Source organism: Pan troglodytes, chromosome 10 (genome assembly GCF_028858775.2).
Source record: "Pan troglodytes isolate AG18354 chromosome 10, NHGRI_mPanTro3-v2.0_pri, whole genome shotgun sequence".
Taxonomy (NCBI): domain Eukaryota; kingdom Metazoa; phylum Chordata; class Mammalia; order Primates; family Hominidae; genus Pan; species Pan troglodytes.
The window spans coordinates 54,261,596-54,289,556 of record NC_072408.2 but is presented as its reverse complement, the minus strand read 5'-3'; the positions used below and the strand labels follow the sequence as shown (position 1 = coordinate 54,289,556).

The following is a 27,961-nucleotide window of genomic DNA, read 5'->3' as shown; positions in this document are numbered from 1 at the left end:
AAATTACTACTCACAATAATCACATCTTTTACTCTGCTGATGGCATTGATACATTTGAATACCCAATGAGTGCATCTATTAGTTTGTTTTATTCAACCCCGCAAGTGAGATTCCACACTTGATCTTAGGCAAAGACCAAGAAGCAATGCACAAGTGAGAGTCTAAAATGTGAGATACTGTTAGTGTTCATTCCTTTTAAAGACTGTGAAGCAAATTGTATTACAAGAGATGATTTTTTAAAACTCGCAAAAAGCATTATTTTATGTGAAGTGGGAAGGAATGTTTTTAAAAATTTAGGCTGGGCACAGTGGCTTATGCCTATAAACCCTGCACTTTGAGAAGCCGAGACAGGAAGATTGCCTATGGCCAGGAGTTTGACCCTGTCTCTACAAAAAAAAAAAAAAAAAATTAATTAGTCAGTCATGGTGGCATATGCCGGTAGTCCTAACTACTCAGGAGGCTTTGGCAATAGGATTGCTTGAGCACAGTAATTCGATGTTACGGTGAGCTATGATTGTGCCACTGCACTCCAGTGCAGTGACACAATGAGTGACAGAATGAGACCCTGTCTCTAAATATAAATAAATTAAAATTAAATATGCTTATGATAAAAAATTACATACTTATATGTGCAAAACATATGTGTACATATGTTTATATATAAATGCAGAAGTTAGACAAACTAGATACTAATTGCTGCTCTATGCTGTTCTGAGTTTTCTTGGCCATAATCTTGAAAACGTTACCTAATATACTGAGCTTCAGCTTTCTCAACTAGAAGGTGAGTACAACAGTGCTTATCTTATTGTTTTGATAGACCTGCTTAGAATGTGGAAGAGATAATGTAATTAATGTATTTAGAAAACAACACAACTGTGTAAGTGTAAAATATTACTCTTTATCCCTCTGCCAAAAAATTTACTGACTGGCTTCTGCGATGGAAAAATCTCCAGATAATATTCAACTTATGTACTTCTTTTAAATATGCAATTAGGATAATTCCTCTGATTAGGGTGAGGAAGTATAAGGAAACACCTGTGGCATTATCTTTTGTAATATGTACAGAGGTAGGAAGGTAGAAGTTTAATATTAGTTTGATTACAGTTCTAAAGATGAGGCTTTAGATTGTGAGTGGTTTTTAAATGGGATACAGTTCATGAATCACCCTTCACTTCCTTCTAGTAAGTCTCTATTTACTATTTAAATATGTCAGAATTGGAGCTGCACTTTTCAGGGAAGGGAAAGAAGCCACAGGATCTGAACATATGTACTTGGAAGGAATGTTTTCCTTTTACCTCTTACATGTAATTATAGTGTCACTTATTCTTGATTGATGATTTAAGACTCAATTACTAGGTGGCACCCATAATAAGAAAGTAATATCTAACATATGGATAGGATGGATCAACCTTATGCTACACTTGAAACAGTTTGCTTAAAAAAAAAGCTTTGATGCAACAAGCCTAAATAAAGTTTGAAGCCATCACATGAAATCTGATAGATGAAATTACCCCCAGTGAACTATAAGTCATCACTCAATTTAGCCCATTAAAATGCTGATAAACTCCTAATACAGCCTTAAATATCTATACATTCTAAAATAGTTTATAGTTAATATACTTTACCCCACATGTAAAGTAGTACTGAGTAATTAAATGCATGGATCAGACGTGCGTGTGTGTGTGTGTGTGTGTGTTTCCTGAGCAATATAGGTTGTAAATGTCTTTATATATAAATTAATGTGCCCATGAGACATAATTCTCTTTAATAAGTATGGTCTTGGGCCGGGCGCGGTGGCTCACGCCTGTAATCCCCGCACTTTGGGAGGCCAAGGCGGGTGGATCACAAGGTCAGGAGATCGAGACCATCCTGGCTAACACGGTGAAACCCCATCTCTCCTAAAAATACAAAAAAAAAAAAAAAAAAAAAAATTAGCCAGGTGTGGTGGCAGGCATCTGTAGTCACAGCTACTCGGGAGTCTGAGGCAGGAGAATGGCATGAACCCGGGAGGCGGAGCTTGCAGTGAGCGGAGATGGCGCCACTGCACTCCAGCCTGAGCGACAGAGCAAGACTCCGTCTCAAAAAAAAGAAAAAAAAGAAAAAAAAAAGGACAGACTTACACTATAGCTATCAGCTTTGCTAAGACAAAAAGTAAATTTCCTGGGTCCAGAGAGTCCTAGCATTACCATCACCTCACGTCAACTGAAGATCATGTGTGACAGTTGGGATACAGAAATGAGTGAATAAATGTGAAAAAAAAAAAGAATGAAGGGAAAAAGGAAAGAATAAATAGAGGAATGGTGGAAAACTGGTCTTCAGATTAAGTTCTGCTCTAGTCCTCACAATTTTATTCATGTTCATTCTAAAATAGCTCATTTACATTTTTAGAATCAATGAGTTTTGTTGGAGAGAAATATGACGTATACTGTCACAAATCAACAGAGAATTTTGAAACAGCTTTTTCAAAATATATTTTAAAGCCATATTTTTAAGTTCTTGAAGGAATGTTTCATACCTAGTTGAAGATGTATGTCCTCTTCATTACAGGTTGACCCAAATAGCATTGCTGCCAAAGACGGCCGGATTCGAGAAGGGGATCGGATTTTGCAAGTAGGTGTTATAGTAATTTCCTTTAGTTTCCCACAATCTGTCCAAAGTTACTATTTTACTTTGTTTCTTGTAAACTGAGAAAAGAATTTGTCTTTGCTTTTGGATACTAACATCTACAAAACCAAAAAAAAAGTGTTGTCATTTAAAACTAATTTAGGATGGTGCGATATATTAAGAGTGATTAGCTAATAATTAGTGGTTCAGAATACCATCTCTGGAGTCAAATTTGACTTCTCTTCCAGCTTCACCATTTGCTTGGCACACTGCATAACCTCCTCTCATCCTAAGCTTTATTTCCTCATCTTAAAAAAAATGGTAATAATAACCTATTGTTGTTGTGAATGTGAAATGAGATTATGCATGCCATACGCTTAACACAGTGCCTAAGTAGTTAATAAATATTAATGGCTATTATTACTAGCAGCAGCAGTTATTGCTGCCTTTTCCAGAATAAATTAAGTGAACATGGATCTAGATGTTCCTTTGCTATATGAAAGTCTAGAAGTTTGAAGGTGCCAACTACAGTCATGAGTCACTGAATATGTTTTGAGAAATGTCATTAGATGATTTCCGGGTTGTGCAAACATTGGAGAGTGTTCTTACACAGACCTAGATGGTACAGCCTACTACATACACACTTAGGCTAGCTGGCGTAGCCTACTCCTCCTAGGTTACAAACCTGTACAGCATTTTACTGCACTAAATACTGTAGGTAATTGTGACACAATGGTAAGTCTTTATGTATCTAAACATAGAAAAGGTATAGTAAAAGCATGGTATTATAATCTTATGGGCCCATTGACGTATCTGCAGTCCATTGTTGACTGAAAAGCTGTTGTGTAGTGCCCTACTGTATTTACCAATGAGTTGCTGGGAGATGAAGGAGAATATGTTTTATTCCCCACATGGAAATATGGAAACATAGAGACTGATTACATTTCAGCTTTATGCAAGAGATAGTAAGCAGACTGTAGGAGGGATGTGAGGCTGGAAAGAGTTTTAGGCCAAATCAGGAATAGCTGAAAGCCAGTTTCTATCCTAAACCTGCCTTCACCTCCTTGCTCTCTCCTTTCTGAGTCCTCTCCCATAAAGAATGGCTGCAGGGGCCAGGCCCAGTGGCTCACACCTGTAATCCCAGCACTTTGGAAGGCCGAGGCAGGCAGATCACCTGAGGTCAAGTGTTTGAGATCAGCCTGGCCAACATGGTGAAACCCTGTCTCTACTAAACAATACAAAAACTAGCCAGGCCTGGTGGCAGCCACCTGTAATCCCACCTACTTGGGAGGCTGAGGCAGGAGAATCGCTTGAACCCGGGAGACAGAGGTTGCAGTGAGCCGAGATGCCACCACTGTACTCCAGCCTGGATGACAGAGTGAGACACTCTCAAAAAAAAAAAAAAAAAAAAGAATGGCTGCAGGGAGACACACAAACTCCCCAGCTCTTGTGAACAGATCAACCCCAAGATAAGACCAGAGGTCCTTTGGGATGGAATTTCACTGCTGATCACAACTGTGAAACAGAGAGGAGGACTTGAATGATAAATCCAGGGAGCGATAAGCTGTTAAAACGTCACGGCCACTGTTTCAGAGCTACTATTTCTCCTTGTTGGATACAGACCCTTGGAGAGTGTTTTTTTGGATTCCACACTTTTGGAATCCGAAAACCATGGTTTCAAAAATAGACAAGATGTTGTCCCAGCATTTGGAGCACGCCGTCTCTGTTTAGGAAGACAGGAACATACACAGATGATTACAGTACAGCATGACACTGTCATGGTAACACTCTGCCTGCATGGCCTGGGCACATGTCCTGCCCAACTTTCTGCAGTTCTCTCCCTTGTTCAGGACAACACTCATGGAATCACACCCGCTCCTCACCGCCTGTTCCTCCTCTAGCTAGATAGTGCAGAGCTCCTTCTTTTTTTTTTACCGTGGACCTTCTGTTAAGGCTCCAAACAGGAAAGAATACAAAGTGTGAATTAATGATCATTTGGGGTCCCACTACTTTTCAGAAAACCTCAAGTACATAATTTCTCCTTCAGTGAGCTCCCGAAATAGTGATCTATAGTAAACAAAATGGAACTACATCTGTCATACACAGGGGAATGAAAAGTGGACCAGGAAGCCAAGACATAGTCTTGTTGACCACCGCATTTCTGTCATCTTTAACACATGCACATGAATAAATCAATGAATGAAACCAGGGTATTCAGTGGAGAGAATGATAGGGTAGATGAGTAACATCTGTTGAAAGGCTTTGCTTGTACAGCTTCGTTAAGAAATTAAAGGGACCATTTTCGTGTATCATCCAGATAACAAAAGCTTCAAAAGTGTTTTACTATTTTTTACATTTTGAAATAATTTTAAACATATTGTTCACTTTGTTAACATCTCCAGTAAAATATACTGAAAATAATGTAATCTTTTGATGCTCAGAGTCACATTACATCCAGCATTCATTCCACAATACTATAATAGAGTAAAATGCTCAGTGATTGGAAAGTCTGGAAGGTCTGTGCCCCAACATAAAATGACCTTATTTGGATACACTTGCAGATGCATTAGGTCTATATTGTGTCATTTTTCTTACTCCTCCCTTGCTGTTGCCAGCTGGTACTTCTTCCTCTTGCCATCTACTTCATATCCCATACCTCCTACTGTACCTGGCACCCTTCCTAGTTCCCAGCTAACCACTCTTCCCTAGGCTAGATACACAAATACAGTTATTAAAATTTCATTCATTTGTTCTGTGGGTATAGTTGGATGGAAATAAAGTGCATGTGTTTCCATACATGCATACTGTATGTTATGACACTTCCAAATCCTTAGCGATATTGTGGGCAGGTAAGTTTTTAGAGAAAATACCTGCTAGATAATAAAGCATTTCTTAATGGTCTAGATTCACTAAGGAAACAATAGCAGGATGTTAAAGTGCTGTTTTCCGCCTGATTACTTTATATTCTGTGACAAATATGTCACACTTAATACATGTCCCAGTAAAAACACCTGGAATACAATTCTGTTTTCACACATAGGAAACAAAGAGTCTTAAGGGTGATTATGAAATTATATTGAGTAAAACTCTGACAAAATTGTACCCAGAGACAAATACCTCCCTTATGGTTGATGAGGAGATTATGGGATACCCTGTAATGAGCAGTTAATGACTCCTTTCCCAGAGAGATGAGAGTGGGAAAAATAGAGGATTTACTTCTTATCCTTAAATTTCTTGGATGACTTTTATTTAAATGAATCCTTTTAGAGCAATTGTGATTTTAATTTTCTGTTCATTTGACCTAAGTAAAGTATGTCAATGGCCCTGCCCTCATTGTGTAGCCAAACTTTTCTTAATGTAGCACACCATGGGCCTGTAGGTGAACTCACCCAATGACATCTCACTCACACACACATACACACACACACACACCCACGTGCTCTCACACAAAGGGGATTGTTATAGAGTAGGGATTGTGCAGAAGAGAAACCAGGAACCAACTTCCTGAGAATAGTTGTGGTTCTCCTGTGTTTTTAGTCTGCAAGGAAAGTTCTTCCTTTTCATTCCTTCACAGTTCTGTCTGCTGTGTCATTGCCAGGAACTTATATCAAATGTCTCCAGGAATTAATCTGGGGACATTCTCTCACAAAATTGCAGTGCTGAATATGGCATTTCTGAATCAGATAACAAGAGTAAAAGACCACATATGTGACTAGCTTTCCAAGGAGTTTCCAAGGAGAGAATGCTATATTCTCCTTTTCTCCTTGGGATGGTAAACCTGTAATATTCCATGTAAGCCTCCTAATCTCATGTTGGCCAAAAGCTCAATAATGTTCCTAAGGATGACTTCCTGACGAAACTTTACAAGAACTCAGTGAAACAACAGGACTTCTAATGAGCTCTCTCTTCATTTCTCTGTTCTACACATAAACTGGTTGATATGGTTTAACTATGTCCCCACCCAAATCTCATCTTGAATTATAGTTCCCATAATCCCTATGTGTGGTGGGAGGGACCCAGTGGTAGGTAATTGAATCATGGGGGCGGTTACTCCCATGCTGTTCTCATGATAGTGAGTGAGTTCTTTCAAGATCTGATGGTTTTATAATGGGCTTTTTTCCCTTTGCTCGGCACTCATTCTCTCTCCTGCCACCCTGTGAAAAGGTGCCTTCTTCCATGATTGTAAGTTTCCTGAGGCCTCCCCAGTCATGCAGAACTGTGAACCAATTAATCCTCTTTTCTTTATAAATTACCCAGTCTCAGGTATTTCTTTATAGAAGCATGAGAACAAACTAATACCCCAGTTCTCATATTCTTTTATTTTCTCCCCTTTGGATATTTCCTCCCTATTTCTGTTTTTTCCACATCTATGTCTCTAGACTTTGATCACCTCCTTTGTCTCCATACTAAAATATAAACACACTTGAAATAAATCTTTTCTTATTGCCTAAGATTCTTGATGGTTGGATGTCAAGAATTTGAGTTGCCCACCTACCTCTGGTACAATAATAGAAAAAACCTAGATATTGGTATATGGAAGAGAAAAGCTATATTACATCTCATTTCTAAGCTTTTAGGGCTTTACACACACACACACGCAAAACACACTCATACACACATACAGGAGATTGGGCCTAAAGTGAGATTTTGACAGATCTATCCATATAAGTACCACAGATCTCTTCTTAGCCAAGGCAATATCCATTTTGAAACTAACATTTACATATGGCCATGTAAAGAAAATGAGACAGTTACGTTAACAAAACTTACCTGCTGTCTTTCTCTTGGTTCTCTTTCCCTCTATTTTCCTAAAGTGGAAGTCCTCCATTAAGCTATGTGACGTGACTACTCATCTGTCTCCCTCCCTTATTGCTGGGTCCTCCACTTCCATGTCTGCCTGGTATTTTCCTGGCACAGCAGGCTGCATTCCCACAAACAATCCTGTAACTATAAACCATTATTTCAGGACCAAGAGCAACCGAAGGTTGAAAGCTCTATCTGATTCTGTTCCTCAATTCTTTTCATTCCTTGAGCAGTATCTTTGCTGAAACCCATGTCTACATTTCTTGCCCCAGTATCAGTTTGGGTGTAAAACTAATGTCCTGAGTACAATAGCATCTACCAACCAGTTGGCTAAACTGTGGCACTTATTTTCTAAAAGAAACAATAAATTACATTTTAATGACAGATTTCTGTGTCAGTGATTTCATCCCAGGTACGATCCTGAAGGTAGAAGTGTTTCTGCAAGAAATGATCTGTTGCCCCAAAGTAAGAACTAATTGTTGCCAGGACCAGAGACCATAGCTCTGGTCATAATGAGTTCTCAGGGGAGAGAAATGAATACCAACTGTAAAGAAACTAAAAGGCAAAAAACCCCATTGTTTCCTGATGGTCCTCTAAGAGTTAGAAATACATATGAGGTAGATATCTTTTAAAACAAAACCATGTTTACTACTATGCATTTAATAACTTTCTATAAATTTTACTCTATTTGCTTTATTTAGCACAAAAGAGTCTTGTCTTTACTAAGGATTAAAATATAAATGATGATAGTAATAACAACAATAACAATAGCATCAACAGTAATATGTGCCAGCATTGAAGACATTCTATGTACCAGGCACTATTTAAGATTTTTACCTGTATCGACTCATGTAATCCTTATAAAGACCCTCTGAGAAAGGCACTATTATTATATGCATCTTAAGACAGCAAACTTAATAGCAGCATTAGACTAACATGAATAAGTATTTAGATTAATGGTAAGTGCAATTTAGATGAAGGATGAGGAAATATATATTTTATATATATTATATATAAAGTTATATATATAAAGACTATATATATATATATATATATATATATGTACAGTCAAGTGGAGACCAGGAAAAAAAGAAGTGAGAAGTATATTTCAAACAGAAAAGATGAAGATAAGCTGTGTAAGATCACCCAATTCAATTCTCTTAGGATCAGATGTGCCTGTAGTGGAGAGGAGATGAATAAACAGGTCCATGTTTGACAGACAAATAAATGCATTGCAAATATATTACTAAGAATTACCATGAAACAGACATAAGCCCTCAAAGTGCAACTAGAGTAAATACTACAAAGTCATTATTTTAAAACTACACTTAATAGAGGGTAGGGGAAGTATAGTGGAATCCCCCACTGCCAATTTATCTTTATTTGAGAAAAAAGGCCTTGGAGTCAGTACACACATACTTTTCTAGAGGTATTTATGACAAACCGCAACATATCCTTCCCGGTCATTATTTCCCATTGTGGAATCAGCTTTTGTTTCCTAACTGGATGAATTTTATTTGTGAATTTCAAAAACAAATAGGGAATGCATGTGAAACTTATAACCACTGAATTTCCTTTCTGTGTATACAAGTGAGAAATGACAGTGATTGGAGTAAGAAAATACAACTTGTGCCCATATATATATATATATATATTTTTACTATTATTGCCTGCTTTCCTTGCACTAAATACATATAAGAGTATAGGAATAAGGATTATTTATTGTGGTTCAAAGTTGAAATTCATGGGCTTGTTTTCAGATAATTACGTCTGTCCTCATGCATCTGCCAGAAACCCAGAGACCTATGAGGAGAAAAACCTCAATAGTCTACTTCATGCTTTTAAGCAGAAGTCCTTAGTGAAAGACATTAGATTATTGAAAAAAGAATGGTCAGTGCTGCTAAATTTTCCATCTGCTTCATTTATTCAAGTAATTAATACTATTTTAGACAGAATTACTTGATCTGTTTAATTGGAATTTCTTTCCCATTATTTGATTACATATAATTATAAATCAAAAATCTTGCTGTCTTTATGGAGTTGAGTAATCAATAAAAGAAAATAATTATTAAATATCCAAAGGAAAAAGTTTTATTAATTAAGAGCTAAATATATTTGCACATGAAAATGTAGTTTAAAAAAAGAAACTTTACAAATCTTATTTATTCTTTCTTTAGAACTTAGAAAAAGTAAAAAGATATATTTCTAATGTCACTGGAATCTTTTCCATGAAATCTAAAGTTCAGTCAAGCTTGGTTTCTTTCACTCATCATTATTTTAAAAATTCAATTTTACTCTATGTTAATATTTTTTAAATTTTTAAATTTAAGAGATGAGTCTGAAGATATTTCATTAGTTTTATTACTTTAGGAAATGGATAGATATTAGAAGGGAAATGGAGTATTGATGAGAATGTTATTTTACTTTGATCAGTTAAACACTGAGATTTATCCTGACGATGATGTTTGGGCAACTGGGTCAGACCCACACGCAAATATGAAATGATTAAATAAAAATGCAATCAGCAGTGGCCTGGGAGCATTGCCTGGTGAGAGATAATACTGCAGCTCTCTAATTGGCTCGCGGCAAGCGTGCAGAATGACGGATTTCAGTTGTGGTATTGCCAGTCCTTCTTCCCCCAGCACTATTATCTCAGAGTGACACTTCCATTACTCTGAGCGAAGAAAGATGAACGTCACCTGTCAGGAGCTGGTTAATTGTGTTGCTAGATGTATGTTGCCAGGGCGCAGGTTGGACATTTATGAACATAACTGCTTCCTCTGATGTCCGCCATCCTTCACGGATCGATATGGCTCTTACAGTAAGCGCGTAATTGAGTGAAGGCACTTTGAGCTGAAGGGCTGAAGATGAGCCCATTGTGTGAGCGTCACTGTCCATACATTTACCATAAATGAGCTGATATTTGCCATTTATTGTGTGCAGTATTGTGGAAATGGAAACTAATGTGCCACTCTCATTTGTTTTCTAGATAAATGGGGAAGATGTCCAGAATCGAGAAGAAGCAGTGGCCTTGCTGTCTAACGATGAGTGTAAGAGAATCGTGCTGCTTGTTGCAAGGCCAGAGATTCAGGTCAGAACAGAGATCAAAAGTCTTGAGACTGAACTTTATATTCATTGAATTCACTGAATGTAAATTCGTGAATGAATTTATATTCATTGTCTGCTATTCTCTATCAAATCATTATCATGGTTATCTCTCCCCATATAACCCACCAGATGGCCTATGTGGGAGTGAATTTTAAAAATACATATGAAAGCAATTAAGGTATACAAAATACAATAAAGACTGATCTTTCCTAATTTATCGAAAGTATTACACATTAAAGACTTCCTTATATTGCTCCATAGAATGGCAGCTAAATATCCCTTTTAAGGGGGGAAAAGCATACCAAATTGAATTGTGATTCTCTCCTTCAATTTGCCACTTACTTAAATAAATACTCAAATGAAAAATGGCTGTGTGGATCCTTTTAATTCTGTGTGGATCCTTGCTTTAAGTTTCCATCTGAAAATACTTAAATGGCATATGAAGGTATCTTGGAAGAAGCTCCACGAGAGAAACACTAGCCTATCTAGTCATCAACTTAAATCTTTTTAAAATAACTTTATCAATTAGAATGTCTTGTATAGCATGATCTGGTTCCATGTATAGTAAATGAATTGTTTCCAAGTTTAGTGTGACCAAAACAATTGTCCAGCCAAAAACTAATAACTTCTAAATGAATTTTTTAGATCTTTATGGAAGAAGATGTCATGAAAGTAGAGTAAAGGTAATGGAAAAAAAGTACTATTGGGGCTTCCTTTTATATCCTTTTTATCTCCCACCACAAGGCAGAAGGGACAAAACATTGTCACCAGTCTATCCATCTGTCAGTAGTTTGAGTAAAGTTAGTTATATCGCCATTTGTCTCCTTGGTTATTGATCTGATATTTTTCAGACTGAGTAACTACATACTATCTATAAATTACATTGAGTAAGTGTATTTCAGTGTCAGACTGAATCCTGACTTGAATATAGTGGTTATAAAAGATCACCCTTTCCGCATATATTTCGTTTATGCCCTTGCCCATTCTAAATGGTTCTCATAAAGTCTGCCATAGCCTGGGGCAGAGTAAAGTTACACACCTGAGGTCTTAGGAGTGGGGGAAAAAGCCCACAAAACCCCCACGCTGCCTATGTGGGAGTGAATTTTTAAATACATATGAAATTATACCAATTATCTGGAAATTTCTCAACCCAGTTATCTCGCTGCTCCCATTTTCTTCAAAAAAGAACATAATAAAGGGGCTAAATGCATATTAGTGAAATTTATGATAAATTGAAGTTGCCATCTCTATTGTACAGAAGATATTTTTATGTTATAATGTGGTTTCCCTGCCCTTTCCATGTAACTGCTAGAGAACCTCATTAATTTAGAACTAAATCATTTCCTTAAACTATGCCATATAGTGGCCATAATGGGCTGTAGAAATAATAGAAATTAATAACATAGACCAGATCCTGTTAATCTTTGATGGAATGCATACGCTGGGTAGAACCAGTGGAAAATTTGAGTATCTGGCTACACTTCTGACCTTTTTCTCCAAAAGAGTCAATGCTGAAGGATGAATTTTCAAATGAGACTTCCCTTTCCACATTTGATGAAAGATGGTTGTCTGACTCCATAGGATGCTGTCCTGCCTGTCAAAATTATGATCTGCATTAGCCCCTTGATCCTAAAGAAACCTTCATTCCACTGGAAGGAAGCTAATTGCCTATAGAAAAAAAAAACAGATTTCCAGAGAAATTAGGAAAAGAAATACATTTTAATACCATACTTTTAAAATGTAATTTAATCAGTACATGCTATAAAGTGGCAAAAAAAACTAAAGAAATCTTGTCTTTATATCACCCATATTTTTCCATTGAACTCAATTTATCTCATTGTTGTATGTTTTTTTTGCGTGTGTATTTTATTCAGGGAGAATGTGGAAGCTTTTGTGTGCTTTTTCTAGCTTTTTTAAAAATTTTTTAACGTTTCAAATACTCTCTAGATTCTTGGAAATGATCTACAGAGTTGCTGGGGGCAGTATTGTACATCTGTGCAATATTTTTAAATAACTCATTTTCCTCATTTCCTGTCAACTCTCTTTCATTTTCTGCCCATTTTCTTCCTGAGACCATTAAAGATATTGCTTTTCTGTCCTATTTCCCTCAGGACACTGGGGCAGAGAGGATTCTCATAAGAACTTGTAGCCACTACCTTTGAGACAGTGTAGGTTGTTCCTTTTTCTGGGATGCCACATGTGGCCCCCTTTGCTACAGATAGATCCCCACTCTTAGTAGTAACAATCCCTCTTTTCCTGCAGCTCAGCTCAAGGGAGATGTCTGTCTCTGACATTACATTAGACTCAGACCGTAGTGAATGTACATCTAGGTAGAAAGGGGGAAATAGGAGAGAAGAAGGAAGTGAGCAAGAAGAATCTCCCTTTGCTAATTGTGCTGTGTGCACCTCCAGCCTAAAAGAAAGCCTTATCAAAATAGACATATAATGACTATGGCTGGCAACTCAGGAATCTACTGGATTACTCAATAAGAAAAGAGTTATGGGGAATCATTAATTTTGACCATTTTCTCTTTATTTTCCCCACTACTTCATTTAATCCTCAAAGGACTCTGTTTCATCATTCACTATATCAGTGTTAGAAAATACTTTATTTTGACCTGATTAAAGAAAAATTCCTTGATGTGTTTGTGAATAGTAAGCACTCCGCATTTTAAGTAATTTTTTATGAGGTCTGGCATTTGTAGCTTTATGATACTTGAAAAAGATTAAAGAATGTAAAATTTGAACAATTATAAATTGGGCTGAATTTACATTTTTACTTGGCATAATTATCATAGCTCATCTGCATATCAAAGTCACAGGAATTTGATCAAATTATTCAGGTGACATTAAGATAAATGAGGATGAACAAATGTGCCAGCACTTTGGGCCCCAGTTAAGTTTGAGGTCATTTAAGTTCTACATGGCCTTTAATAGATATCATGAAATCTATGATTTGCCTGCATATTAATAAAGATGATACCTATATGCTAATGCCTCTTTTGGTGCAGCTTAATGTCCTTTCCAGTTTGTTTTTAAGTTGTAGAAGTTCGGTTATGTTTAAAAGCTTATTTTGCCAGTTCATTGGTGGTGAAAATATCTCAAACTATTATCCATGTTTGCTCACTAGAATGCTATTTCTTTGTACAGGGTGATGCAGAGTTTTGACAATAATCCAGTTAATTTAATCAGCATAGACAGCTAATTTATGTAATCCAGCTCCAAAAATCCACTTTGAGGCAAATTATCTGTAGTAACTGTCAACATTGATCATATTAGATCATATTAGCCAGGTAACCACCAGTTTTACACTTCACTTTGTATTGAAAAGCCGAAGGGATTTGTTCAGTTCAATTTGCATTAAGAGTCCTACAAGAATACTTGTTTTCAACACCCATAAACAAAACCCTGCATGCCCCACACCACTCCACCACCCTTAAATGTCACATCCACTGAGGTGTTTTTCCTATAAAATTGGGCCTGAAAACAAATTAAAATAGACATGGAGTAATATTGCTTTTCTTTCCTTTCCTTGAGAAGAATAACTTAGAATTTTCCTTTCTTCACAGACAAAATAAATGTTGTCTGTAGATTCTTTTGTGGCAGGCAGCCATCTTGTTAACATGGGAGCCCACCTAAAAAGAAAAAAGCAGGATGAGGATAGCATGAGCGTATGGGGGGCACTTTGTGTGCAGTCTCGTTGGGGGTTGTTGTTAAAGAAAACAGCCCAATTGTCTCATAGCCCAATTAGTAGCATGGCAGTCCTTTTAACACGGGACTGTTGGAGGTAATGAGCATGACAGCTGTGGATTATGCAGGATGCTTTTCATACATTTTGAAAGAAGGTAATATTCTGTGCTGTGAGATTTACTTGGTTATGAGAGAAAATCTGTAGTCCCGTTTCAGGAAAGGATAAAAGGCATAAGAGTCCTTTTTTTTTTTTTTTATCACCTTTTCTTCTTTCTGAGAGGTGAACTGTGGGAGGCTGGTATTCTGAAGGGAATCATTATGATAAAAGGAACTCGTCAGGCACTGGCCATTTAAGTTTACTCTATTTTAGCATGAGTTCTCACTAACATAATATAATGTACTAATGTATTCTTTTGCAGCTGGATGAAGGCTGGCTGGAAGATGAAAGGAATGAATTCTTAGAGGAGTTAAACTTGGAGATGTTGGAAGAAGAGCATAATGAAGCAATGCAGCCCACTGCCAATGAGGTGGAGCAGGTAGGGCCAACAATTTGAACTACATCATTTGATATGTTGCTTGTTCTTTTTTTAATGTGTAACCATAAATGGAGACGAAAACAAAATCAAAGGGTTTAATCCAACATCTCTATCATGGTAATTTTTTAGAGCAAATGATCATCTCAAATGAAGCAGGGGGAATAAATAAAATGTTTTTCCATTAAGAATATATCCAGTTTGGGAAGCTTGGAGACAATTGTTAATACAGTACAGCAGTATTCAAATGTTGACCCAGGCACTACTTCAAACTAATTGCAGAAATTTAAGAGTAAAAAATGTGTGTTGCTTATCAATATGCCAGCTGAAAACAAACTGAGGTAGCTTCCCCAATAAGTAATTTTTTTTACTCTAAAATATTAATGTATCTATTTGAATACTTAGGCTATCACTATAGGATGAAGATGACATGATGTAAGCCATCAGTTTTATTTGCGTACTGGATGGCGTGATTACACCTGTATATTCTGAATAATCGTAGAGATTATCCTTGGTCTTATGGCTGCTGTTGTCACATTTCCCATAGTATAACTTGTGCAACATTTCTCATAGCATAGTTTGAGATTATTAACATCATTTTGCCTTGAAGTCACATATTCATTCAACTAAAAACTTTGAACTCCTAATATGTTCCAAGTACCCCACTTGAAACTGAGAATAAAAAGAAAAATGAGCAGAACTGCTGTCCTTAATGGATTCATAACTAGTAAAAGATCACAGTGTGATTAGTATATTATTTTTATTGTCGTTTTCCCATTTTACAAAAACAAGTTCAATGTATTCTAGATTTTTTATGTTACACTCATGTCATTTATCTGCCTGATATAATTTTGTTTTCAGTTTACTGATTTGTTTAATTATCTTCCTATTCTCAACATTATTATATGTATTTTATTATATATATACATATATATATGTATATATATATGGAATCTTGCTCTGTCGCTCAGGCTGGAGTGCAGTGGCACAATCTCAGCTCACTGGAACCTCTGCCTCCCGGGTTCAATTGATTCTCCTGCCTCAGCCTCCTGAGTAGCTGGGATTACACATGCACACCACCATGCCCAGCTAATTTTTGTATTTTTAATAGAGACAGGGTTTCACCATGTTGGTCAGACTGGTCTTAAACTCTGACCTCGTGATCCACCTGCCTCGGCCTCCCAAAGTTCTGGGATTACAGGCATGAGCCACCGTGCCCTGTCTATTATTATTATTATTATTATTATTTTAAGATAGAGTCTCACTCTGTCGCCCAGGCTGGAGTGCAGTGACACAATCTCAGCTCACTGCAACCTCTGCCTCCTGGGCTCAAGCGATTCTCCTGCCTCAGCCTCCTGAGTAGCTGGGACTATAAGGGCACGCCATCATGCTCAGCTAATTTTTGTATTTTTAGTACAGATGAGGTTTCACCATGTTGATCAGGCCGTTCTCGAACTCCTGACCTCAAGTGGTCCACCAGCGTCAGCTTCTTAAAGTGCTGGGATTACAGGGTCCCGCCACCACACCCAGCTAATTTTTGTATTTTTAGTAGAGATGGAGTTTCACCATGTTGACCAGGCTGGCCTCGAACTCCTGACCTCAAGTGCTCCACCAGCCTCAGCCTCCTAAAGTGTTGGGATTGCAGGCATGAGCCACTGCACCTGGCCTCAACATTAATTCTTAACACATCTTAAAAGATGATAATTTTTTTGAAAATCTTGACAGGCTTAGAAACTTGCAGCACAAACATTCTATCACTTTACCATGTTGAACAATGAAATATTCAGCTTGCTAACATCCCATAACAGAAATGTGTATGTGTGTGCACATGTCCACATATTAAATAAATAATTAGATTGCACACTATAGCATCAACATAGTCATATGTGATATACTCATGTGCTCATTATGTGGAGTTTGGCCACTCCACAAACAGAATTTCATGCTCACAAGTAATATCGCTACTGTGGTGACTGTCTTTCAGTATAGATAGGGCAGATTAAAATTTTTATGTATAACTTCAACACTGGCCAAAAATAAAGATATTTTTGGTGGCAGCTGCTGGTTACAAGCAAGAAAGTCCTTGCTCCAGGCTTTTTTTTTCTTAGATACAAAATGTGACCTGATACTGAATTGATAGGAGGATGTTGGAATAAGGAAAGCAGGGAGAAATCCTGTCCAGGTAAAGTGATAACGGTGTCAAACGCTGCCTACTCATCAGAGGTAATACAAATGTTAGGTCTCGTGAGGTAACACTAGATATCCCTGAGGTTAGATTCTCATTGTGTGGAATTTTTTCTTCACCATGAGACTAAAAAATGATGAGAAGTACAGAAATCTTTAAAAGTCCTTTGCCCTTATAAACAATAATACCACATGAGAAATGTCTAGGTAAAAACATTGCCTGTCACTATAATAATTCCATAGGGAAATGATAAATGATAGAGTAGCATTGCATTAGAAACTAGGAATTCTAGGTTTGAGAATAGAAAACTATTTTATTTTCACAGTTGTTCATAGACCAATAACAAGGGAAAGGGGATATTCAATTGAAAAAATAAAATACATACCCATATGTGAACCTACTTTGTGGAAAGTTTCATTTTACACAGTATGTTTGGTCTTATGAATGCTGTTATATTGTGCAACATCTCCCATAGCATAATTTGTCATTATTATCTCATCTGCATGTAAAATAAGAAAAAAATTACTAGTCTTCTTGTATTTTTCAGCTCATGACAAGATATTAGAAAAATATAATTATAAATAACACGATATATAAATTCAAATGCCCAGTATCAATAACATTCTTTGAGAGTTATATGGTGTAGTATACAGACATTGCCATATTAAATACTATTGTCACCTTATAAGTCACAGCCTAGGGATGCAGCAAGCTTCCCATTGTTCGTTACAGTTACTTATTATAATTTTTTAATCAATAAGACATTTAAGATAAATCTCAGTATGTTTTCAACAAATGAAGGAACATGTTCCAGGGAAAGAAAGATTGAGAGTCATAGAATAAGCTGATACATGGTTATGTTCTCTCCTCTTGATATTGTTACTTTTCTTTCTGCCACTACTTTTGTGGAACAAAATAACAATTATCTAGAGAGACCTTTTTAGACTTCTTTTAGAATATCTTTTGTCACCCGTTCTATCCTTCTTTAGCACTAGCTGTTGGCTTGATTATATTTAATTGTGTAATTACATCTTCTAGAGGGATGGAGCTATATCTATACCTATCTATCTATCTATATATATATATAGTGAATAAACTTAGGCATAAGGCAGATATAACCTAGAAACTGCCTTATAGATTATCATATGATGACTGATAGAGGTGAAAGTAACTTTACCATATTCACAGAGAAAGAACTACACATGCATCTTATTAGGACAGTTACAGTTAATTGTTTTACATGAAAGCCAAAAATTACCAGAGTCTCTCTCTCTCTCTCTCTCACACACACACACACACACACACACACTACATAAACATACATGCATGCCTATATACATATATATGACATAAGTGTCAAAATTTTTTTGATATTATGCCCATGTCTGGCAATCAGTGCTGTTCAAATTTTCATGGGACTGAATTTTTATTCTCAATAGACTAAAATTTATCTTTGAAAAAAAATCCCTGGTTAAGAGTAGAAAAATCTTATACAACCCCAATGAGTCCTAAAACATTGTTGTTGCTTTTGAGAAACATGATTTAGAGTGCACTGAGGTCAGAGCACATGTATTCAGGAATATGGCATCCTGGACATATAAGAAATTCTGGCACTGGAAGATGAAGCTTTGCCTCCATCTGTCATTAATAACCTGAATCTGCCACTAATAACCTGAATCCTTTTGGAATTGAGCATCCTCACCTATAGATAGCAATGTCCTAGGCTCCAGTACATAATGTTAACTTAGTCCTAAAACTCTGTGATGTTTGGCTTACCCATTGTCAGCATATTACTAAGCCAGTGAAGTTTCCTCTGTACTTAAGGGGAAAAACATAAGGTGATTGTGGCTTCTGAACATCAGGTCTCCATATTGCTGAAGACTATTTAGACATTCTGTCTTATTCTTTTGCATATTATCACCACAGAAATTCATACAGTCACTTTGTTTATACACCTTCACCCCCGAGTTTCCCAAGTAAGAGAAAACCTAAAGAATCACTTATTTGAATGCATTCTGTCTTATTTATATCCAAGTGAATATCATAGCCATATTCAAGTGGGTTTTGTTTTCTTCATTTCATTGTATAAAAAGCTGCCATGAGCTAATTTCCTTTATTTCTAAAATTGTGATGGACCCTAAATTAGAGCAACTGTCTAGGAGATGCAACTTTGCCAGGAAACATTGGTTTTCAAACAAGATTTTTAATAACAAATGTCTTCCAAAATCATTAATTTTCTTTGTTCTTTCAACATCATTTTCTTAGCCAAAAAAGCAAGAAGAAGAAGAAGGCACAACAGACACTGCAACATCCTCATCCAACAACCACGAGAAGGACAGTGGAGTAGGACGTACAGATGAAAGCTTGCGAAATGATGAGAGCTCAGAGCAGGAGAATGCAGCCGAGGACCCCAATAGCACATCTTTGAAGAGCAAGAGAGACCTGGGGCAGAGCCAAGACACTCTGGGAAGTGTTGAACTTCAGTACAATGAGAGCCTTGTGTCTGGTGAATACATTGACTCAGACTGCATTGGCAACCCAGATGAGGACTGTGAAAGATTCAGGCAGCTCTTGGAGCTCAAATGCAAGATTCGAAATCATGGAGAGTATGACCTGTATTACTCAAGCAGCACAATTGAATGCAATCAAGGGGAGCAAGAGGGAGTGGAGCATGAGCTACAGTTGCTTAATGAAGAGCTGAGAAACATTGAGCTTGAGTGTCAGAATATCATGCAGGCTCACAGGCTCCAGAAAGTGACAGACCAGTATGGAGACATCTGGACATTGCATGATGGAGGATTCCGGAATTATAACACCAGCATAGATATGCAAAGGGGAAAGCTAGATGACATCATGGAGCATCCAGAAAAGTCTGACAAGGACAGTTCTAGTGCTTACAACACAGCTGAGAGCTGCAGAAGTACTCCGCTCACTGTAGACCGTTCCCCTGACAGTTCCCTTCCAAGGGTGATCAACCTCACCAATAAGAAAAACCTGAGAAGCACAATGGCAGCCACCCAGTCCTCTTCCGGACAGAGCAGTAAAGAATCGACCTCCACCAAAGCCAAAACCACTGAGCAAGGTTGTAGCGCTGAAAGCAAGGAGAAGATTTTAGAAGGCAGCAAGCTTCCTGATCAAGAGAAGGCAGTCAGCGAACACATCCCTTACCTCTCTCCTTACCACAGCTCCTCATATAGATATGCAAACATCCCAGCACACGCCCGGCATTATCAAAGCTACATGCAGTTAATTCAACAGAAATCTGCAGTCGAGTATGCTCAGAGTCAGCTCAGCTTGGTGAGCATGTGCAAGGAGTCTCAGAAGTGTTCAGAGCCCAAGATGGAATGGAAGGTGAAAATTAGGAGCGACGGGACACGGTACATCACAAAGAGACCCGTGCGAGACCGAATCCTGAAGGAACGTGCCTTAAAGATCAAGGAAGAGCGGAGTGGCATGACCACAGACGATGACACCATGAGCGAGATGAAAATGGGGCGCTACTGGAGCAAAGAGGAGAGAAAGCAGCACCTGGTTAGGGCCAAAGAGCAGCGCCGTCGCCGTGAGTTCATGATGCGAAGCAGGTTAGAGTGTCTCAAGGAGAGCCCTCAGAGCGGCAGTGAGGGCAAGAAGGAGATCAATATCATTGAACTGAGTCACAAAAAGATGATGAAAAAGAGAAACAAGAAAATTTTGGACAACTGGATGACAATCCAAGAACTGATGACCCATGGGGCCAAGTCTCCAGATGGCACGAGAGTCCATAATGCCTTCTTGTCGGTGACCACTGTATGACCGAATGAATGGAATGCATGCGACTGATTTTAAGAGGATGCTACCAGTTTCGGTAGAGTATGATTGCCTCGTTCAATGTGGCGTTTTTATATATATTTTGTGACTCTTTATAGTTTAAATTTTTTGTAAGCAAAAAATACCTGGTAATTTTTCATTTGTTTTTCATATACTGGTACCTTCTTTTTGGCTGAGATCTTTCTTTTACTTGTGATATATTCATATTACTCCTTTATAAAAAAATCAAAAACAAAAGGAAAGAAAACAAAAAAAACTTGCACAAAAATACTGAGGAGCCAATTAATTTCCTACTTCAATGTTTCTAATGTAAGTGAAAATCTGGATTTATTTCTCTAGTTTACTTATTTTCTACTTTAATAATAACTCAATGCCAAAACATTTCTATGCTTGTTTCTTGGCATAATACATTTTAAATCAAACCTGTTCGTAATAAATCATGTGCCACATCTTGTCTTACACATAAAAGCCACTGCTTTTAACATCCCATTGTACATTTAACACATAAATGGTGTTAACATCCCATTGTACATTTAACACATAAATGGCCATTGTCTGTGTCTCAGTAAAGTGTAGGTGGACAATCTTCCTGTGATATGTAGTGACATTGGTCATGTAGCTAGATAATTATGGTAATTGTGACAATTAAAGAGAAATAAATTATTGATTATCCTTCAGAAAAATTATCAAGGAGTGTTTTATTTTCCTTGTCCACAGTGGTTGACAGTTATAAAGTAGTTATATGTGTATACTATTTAGAAGACGCCTAATTGTGGATTATAAAATGTGCACATTTTCTATCACTTGTTTCCAATAAAGTTGTATTGAAACATTCCCTATAGATCACTGTGTCACATATGCCTACCAGGATTAAATTCGATAATATATGTACAGCATCTAACAGATGCTAACTCAACATTCAATAGCCATTAGTTCATGTTCCCGTTGCCTGCCACCCACTTTTAAGGTAAAACCAAGAAAAATTTAAAGAATGCCATGGAGAGAGAATATCAGTGAAGTGTCTGAGATTGTTTATAATGCTGCAATGTATGTTAGTCTGCTCTGGCTATCATAACATAATGCCATACTTAAACAACAGGAATTTATTTCTCATAGTTTTTTTTTTTTTTTTTTTTTTTAATGGTGGTCTCACTTTGTTGCCAGGCTAGTCTTGAACTCCTGGATTCAAGCAATCCTCCTACTGAGGCCTTCCAAAGAGCTGAGATTACAGGTGTGAACCACTGTGCTGGGCATCAATTTCTCATAGATCTGAAGACTGAAAGAGTCAAGGTCAAACACACTAGGGGTTAGGGTTTCAACGTATGAATTTTGGAGGAACACAATTCAGTCCGTAGTGCTATGTGTATTTAGTTGATAAATAAATTTTAATAATTTATAAATAATTTTAGGGAACCATATTTGCAAAATCCTCAGCATAGTCAAGTATAAATGCTTCATATGTCAGTTTATTAAAAGGTAAGATTATTAGACGACTAGATAAATTTTTTAAATCTAACTTTTCACCATATAAACATATGAACTATATTGCATATCCATCATCATACCTCCAAAGTGAAAGGCCAGATCAAACTATGTACATGCAAACATGAGTTTGATCAAATTTTCATTCAACTTAGCAGATTGTTTTAACATAATGGATACACAACGTCTGCTTATTTCTGAAGCTACTTTCCCATTTAAAAACCTACAGTGGCTTCCTAGGAGCTCTAGAATCAGACTCCTATGGCCCTCCATTAACTTGTGGGCCTTGCCTATTGCTCTTTCTATTTAGATCTTCTCTGAGTTACTCCTGACTCCTTAACAGCCTAATCATTTCCACTCTGGTTATCCTATGCTATCATCCTGTCTGGGGTTTCTGTGACAAATCCTACACCTCCCTTGGCATGGGATCACATACATTTCCTTTTTGGAGACTCTTTTAATGACATCAGACTTTCTCAGCTATTTGACGTATACTATCATGCCTATTGCTTCACCTTGGAAATTGTATTCTTTTGTTATTGAATCACATACATGCATAGAACTTATTGTCTCCCTGCATAGATCTGAAGTTCCTAGAGGAAAGCCCTCATGACCCCCCTCTGTCTTTGTAAGCTGGTAGGATGCCATTTGAATAATAATGAATTTTAGTTGAGCTAATTATTTTATGCATTTATCTCTCTCCTCCACATATTCGTCCTTTTGTTACTGTTTTCCTTGCTCTTCTACCCTTTCAAGTTCTTGTCTTTTGAAGGGCTATCACACAGATGAAAAGAAACTAATCTTATTTGTATATAATGAAAAGCTGGACTCAAAAACTTTAAGATAGTGATAGTAATAGCAACCTAAGGCAACTGAAAATTTCATCACTTGTAATTTGAGCTATTGTTAATCCAGTGAATAAGACTGCCCCCAGAGCACCTAGAGAGTTAACTTTTGAGCACCTAGAGTTAACTTTTGAATCACATAAGAATGCCTGTCTATCTTAAGTGCTCAGTTCTTTCCAGATCTAATGCCTGTCATTATTGTTTCTCCTCTTGACACAACTAGGTTGAAATATTCATTGCCTTTGAATTACTCCAATAGATAATCTTCATTAGGAACCAACATGTAGATTTTTCCAGAAGAAACACGTACACATCTCACAGTATGCAGTTTCCAAAATTACCAGTTTAATTTTATTTTTATTAAGGCCCAATGTGCTTGCCAATTGTTTAAAAATGTGATGTTGGTGTCTTTCATGTCTGTGTTTATATAGTTCTACAAGTTGAGAAATGTCTCTTTTTAAAAAATCAGTGAAAATATAAAAAGTGTCATGCTTTATCTTTCTACATAACATATCTTTGTGCTAAACTTTTTTCACGTAAATGAATAATAAATCTGTTGCTCGGCAAAGAAAAATAATTGGTTATATGCGGGATATTTTATTCCAGTTCAGAAGAAATACGTGAATGTAAAGAGGAGAAATATTTTACTTGGGCTTATGAAATTTCATATTTATTATTGCTTTTTATACTCAAGATGTGACAGAAATTGGTGTTAGGATCTGATGAAGGAAAATGACAACAGGTTAATCAAAGAATCTAAAATGGAGCCAGGAGGCCATTTTAGCTTGAACCTCAGGTAGGCCTTGGATGGAGGTCACAACTTCCTGGCTGAGCAATGGCCAAAGCATCTGCTGACTGCTTCCTGCTGAGCTCTGGAAGGTCCCTTACCACAGGCGGCCTTTTTAACTGTTAAAATCAGTCCCTTTAGATACAATCACACCAATTGTAGCAGTTTAAAAACAACTTTTGTAATCTCCCCTTCTCCTGATTCATCCTTTTTTCTTTAAAAGCTCCAGCATCTCTTTTGTTCTCCAGGGCACTTCACAAAGTAACTTGGAAGCATTTCCTGGGCTGCCGTGATTCAAATTTGGCCCAAATAAATTCTTTGTTGTTTAAGACATACCTCAGTTTTTTCTAGGTCCACAGATCCATATGTGAAGGACATAAGGGGACAGAAAGCAATGTATGTTCAATGGGTATTTCTTCATTGTGTGCCATGAAGAAGCCTATCGTTGGCATCATATTTTGTGTAGACTGTCTCTTTATGAACACATATTGTGGGTGAGGGAAAGCCTTCTCTCACATACATATTGAATTAATCCATGTCTTCTTGTTGTGTCTCAATCTGCCACCTAAACTCGTCTGTCTATCCCTCCGGTGAGCCTCTCCTCTAAGCTTCAAATTCCTCATTTTGTCATGACATTACTGTTCCCCTAGTCTCTCATGCTTACCACCTGAGCCTTGTTGGATTTCTCATTTAGCTGGTCAGTTATAATGAAAAGCATTGTTAATTTCTCTTCAAAGTGTGTTAGATTGTTTCTAATAGGCTTCAATCACCCATAGGCTAGACTGTCACTGTCTCATGCCTAATTACTTCAGCAGGTCCTTAACTGTTCTCCCTGTACCCCTTTCCAGTCTACCTATATATAGCCACAACACTTGCCCTCCTAAACATCACCTTCCTCATTGTGCTCAGATACCTTCAGAGGTCTTTTCCTAAATATCAGACAAAAGCTGAGAACCTGAGATGGTCATTTTAGGATTTCCATCATTTAAACTCAACCTATTTTTCCATCTGACCTCACACTTCTCTTCAAGAGGACTTCCAACTGAGACCTTGAGAAACCTGCCTTGAGTAGATGACTAATTTGGTGCTCCTTCAAACTAACATTTTTGTATTCATTTTTCAGAGACAGGGTCTTGATCTGTTGCCCAGGCTGGAGTGCAGTGGTGCAATCATAGCTCACTGCAACCTCAGACTCTTAGACTTACATGACCTTCCTGACTCAACACCCTGAGTAGTTGAGAATGTAGGCATGTGCCACCATACCTGACTAAATTTTTTTTATTTTTTGTAGAGATATGGCTCTCACTGTATTGCCCAGGCTGGTCTTGAACCAATTTGATTGGCCTCAAATAATCTTCCCACCTGGGCCTCCCAAAGTGCTGATATTACTTTGGGAGGCAAAGTAATATGAGTGATATTACTTTGGGAGGCATGAGCCACCATGCCCAGCCAGTATTCTTTAAATTTTCATTAAAAGTTAATTAAATTTTCTATTCTATTAATTTATTTTCTATCATTAATTAATTTCTGCTACATTTTTAATTCTATTAATATACTGTTAATATTATATACATATTATCAAATAATTTCTATTAATTTTCTAAGTTGAACACTGCAACAGGCTCATCAATTAATTCATTTTTTCTGAAAAAAAAAGTAAGAAAAAACATTTTCCCAGCAAATTATTTCCCTCTTATCTGAAGTTTTCATCTTCTCTTGAGTATTATTTTATTATTTTCTGAAATGTATGTCTTTGGAAGTAGTCCAAAGTCTTTGAATATCCTCCAAAGGACATAAAATTTAGATAAAACAAATCAGTCATTCCTGTTAACTATGCAAGCGATGGTTTCAAAATTTCAGTAAACAGTAACTACAGGAAGCTACTGACAAAAGTAACTGACCGAGACAGGTCACCTACTGAGGAGTGTTTCAGGATATTTTAGTAAAATCCGAAGAGAAACCAGACTGTTGCTTCGAGAGGTTTTTGTTGATGTTTTTTGTCTTTAGTATTTTGTTTATTGTTCTGCTGTTTCCACTCAAGTTGTGCTGCTCTTTTTAGCCAGAAGAGGATCAGTTTACACTGTAAGTTTTGCAAAGTCTCCTTATAGAAGTGAGTAAATGATACCATAATGCTGATTATTTGGGGGACATTTTTGTGCTACTTTTAGGTCCCACTATGCCTCTGCTCTGGACTCCCTGCAGTTTTTCGAACATGGCATTCTCATTTCTGGCACCACTCTTTGCTCTTCGTGCTTTGCATGCTAAAGAAACCCTTCTCCTGTCTCTGTGTCCATCCTTCCCTTGATGTTCATTTCATGCCTTCTCATCCCTCCAGGAGATTTTCCCTAAGTCTTGCTAACAGCCACTCATTTCTGAACACTTATACGTGGTATTTTCTTATCACTCACTTGGCTTTCCACCCAGTATTGCCTAATATATTTTTTCTATAGTGTCTAGCATGAGTAGAGCGTGTTGCACAGTAGTACCACTGCTACATTTGTTCTTCTGGCATTTCTTCCATTTTACCAAACAGCAGCTGCTCAGGATTTGGGGAGTCATGCATCTTTCACATACCCCAGCCAACAGTGTTGTCTTCCAACAAACATTGCTCCCGGGTTCAGGGGATATCTATAAACTAGGGTGCTGCTTGTTATTCATTATCGTACTACATGCTTTTAACTTATTAATATCCACTACTTAATTATCCTTTTCCAGCTCTGTCACTAAGTTTGCATTCTTAGGCATGTGGATTAACTGATGCTCAGTACGGTGGAGATAATTATAGCCTATTTCATAGTCTGAGAATTAAATGGGTTAATCTATGTAAAGAAGCTAGATAAGTATTGGCACAGGGTGGGCACTCAATATATGTTAGCTATTGTTTTTATGTACAAATGAGCAAAATATGTCTAATATAATTTTTGTAATCTGCCACGAATTCGACAGCTACTAAGCAATGGTTCACTATGGTGTGCCTCAAAATTTTTCTTCTTTCCACAACTCACTGCCTCCACATGAATTAAGAATGAACATCAGCAGCTTGTCTGCTTGTCATCAGCTCTGCTTCAAACAGAAGTCCAGGCACACAGAAATCCAGGCACTAATCCCATTTTCCCTGTGTCATCAAACACGTGCTGACCATCTTCATTTGCTCCTACTTTGTCAGCCATCCTATTTTTTGATTTGTATGTTGCTTATGGTAGGGAATGATGATGCCAGATTTTGTTATTGATCAGTCATTGAGCCTATGATAGTTTTTCTAGACCTAACCAGTACATAATGGCATTCTGCTTCCATTTATTATGGCTCCATTCTATTGTGCTGCCTGTCATGCCCATGAGCAGAAATGTGACATTGTAAAGAACTTTTGGGATGTACATTTTCAGGACTCTCTAGGATCCTCAAAGTTTTAATGGGGGGCAGGGGGAGAGTCAATGCTGGATATTCAATCCCCAATCATATCTAAACAAGAAGTTTGATAAAATGAGACATTTACTCAACTTTACCCTTCTGATGGTGACGAGAATAGATTGAATGGGATGCAACTTCTCAACATACCCTGGAATATTTGTGAGGTGCTCTGGGAAGCGAAGTCTACTCAAATGTGTCAAAAAACCAGCCCTAGCCTGGTGTTCTCATTATGGTAGGGTCAGGGAGTAGAGCAGCTTTGTGTCCATTTAACTTAGTCTGACTTCGTTTTTGAAACAGAACACTAATCAGGAAATCAATAAGTATTGAAATGTGCTGTGTGAAATACACAAAGCAATAGAAATAATACAAAACAGTTAAGACAAGGAAATGTGAAAGTCTGTGATGCTTAATGAGTTAGATGCTTTACATGGGTCATTAATAAACTTGTTATCTTGGGGAGATGAATGATGGGCACATGAAAAGAAATCTAACTGTTTAAAGCAGAGTGTATAAAGTGCAGCATGACAGAGCCCCTGAGGAGCTCAGGAGGGTTGAGAGGAGTGAAGGCTTGGCATGGGCTCTCATCTCTGGGAAGCCTTCCTTGGCTTCACAGCCTTCAGTAATGACTCACTGAACTGACAAGTTCCTATCAATTCTACAATCTATATAATCAGTTCTACAATTTGTTGCACAAAGTCTGACTGAAA

At 37.3% G+C, this 27,961-nt stretch overlaps 1 protein-coding gene across 2 annotated transcripts in view; it reads left to right on the top strand.

Annotated features, from left to right (window-relative positions):
* The window catches only part of PDZRN4 (PDZ domain containing ring finger 4), a 385,248-nt gene extending 363,678 nt beyond the window's left edge, over positions 1–21,570 (top strand). For both annotated transcript variants that reach the window (XM_001167876.8, XM_001167906.7), the window contains 4 exons: positions 2,548–2,610; positions 10,397–10,498; positions 14,624–14,740; positions 19,188–21,570. In XM_001167876.8, the coding sequence (XP_001167876.5) occupies positions 2,548–2,610; positions 10,397–10,498; positions 14,624–14,740; positions 19,188–20,714 (1,809 nt within the window). In that variant the 3' untranslated portion in view covers positions 20,715–21,570. The remainder of the gene's footprint in view (positions 1–2,547; positions 2,611–10,396; positions 10,499–14,623; positions 14,741–19,187) is intronic.
* The last annotated feature ends 6,391 nt before the right edge of the window (positions 21,571–27,961 follow it).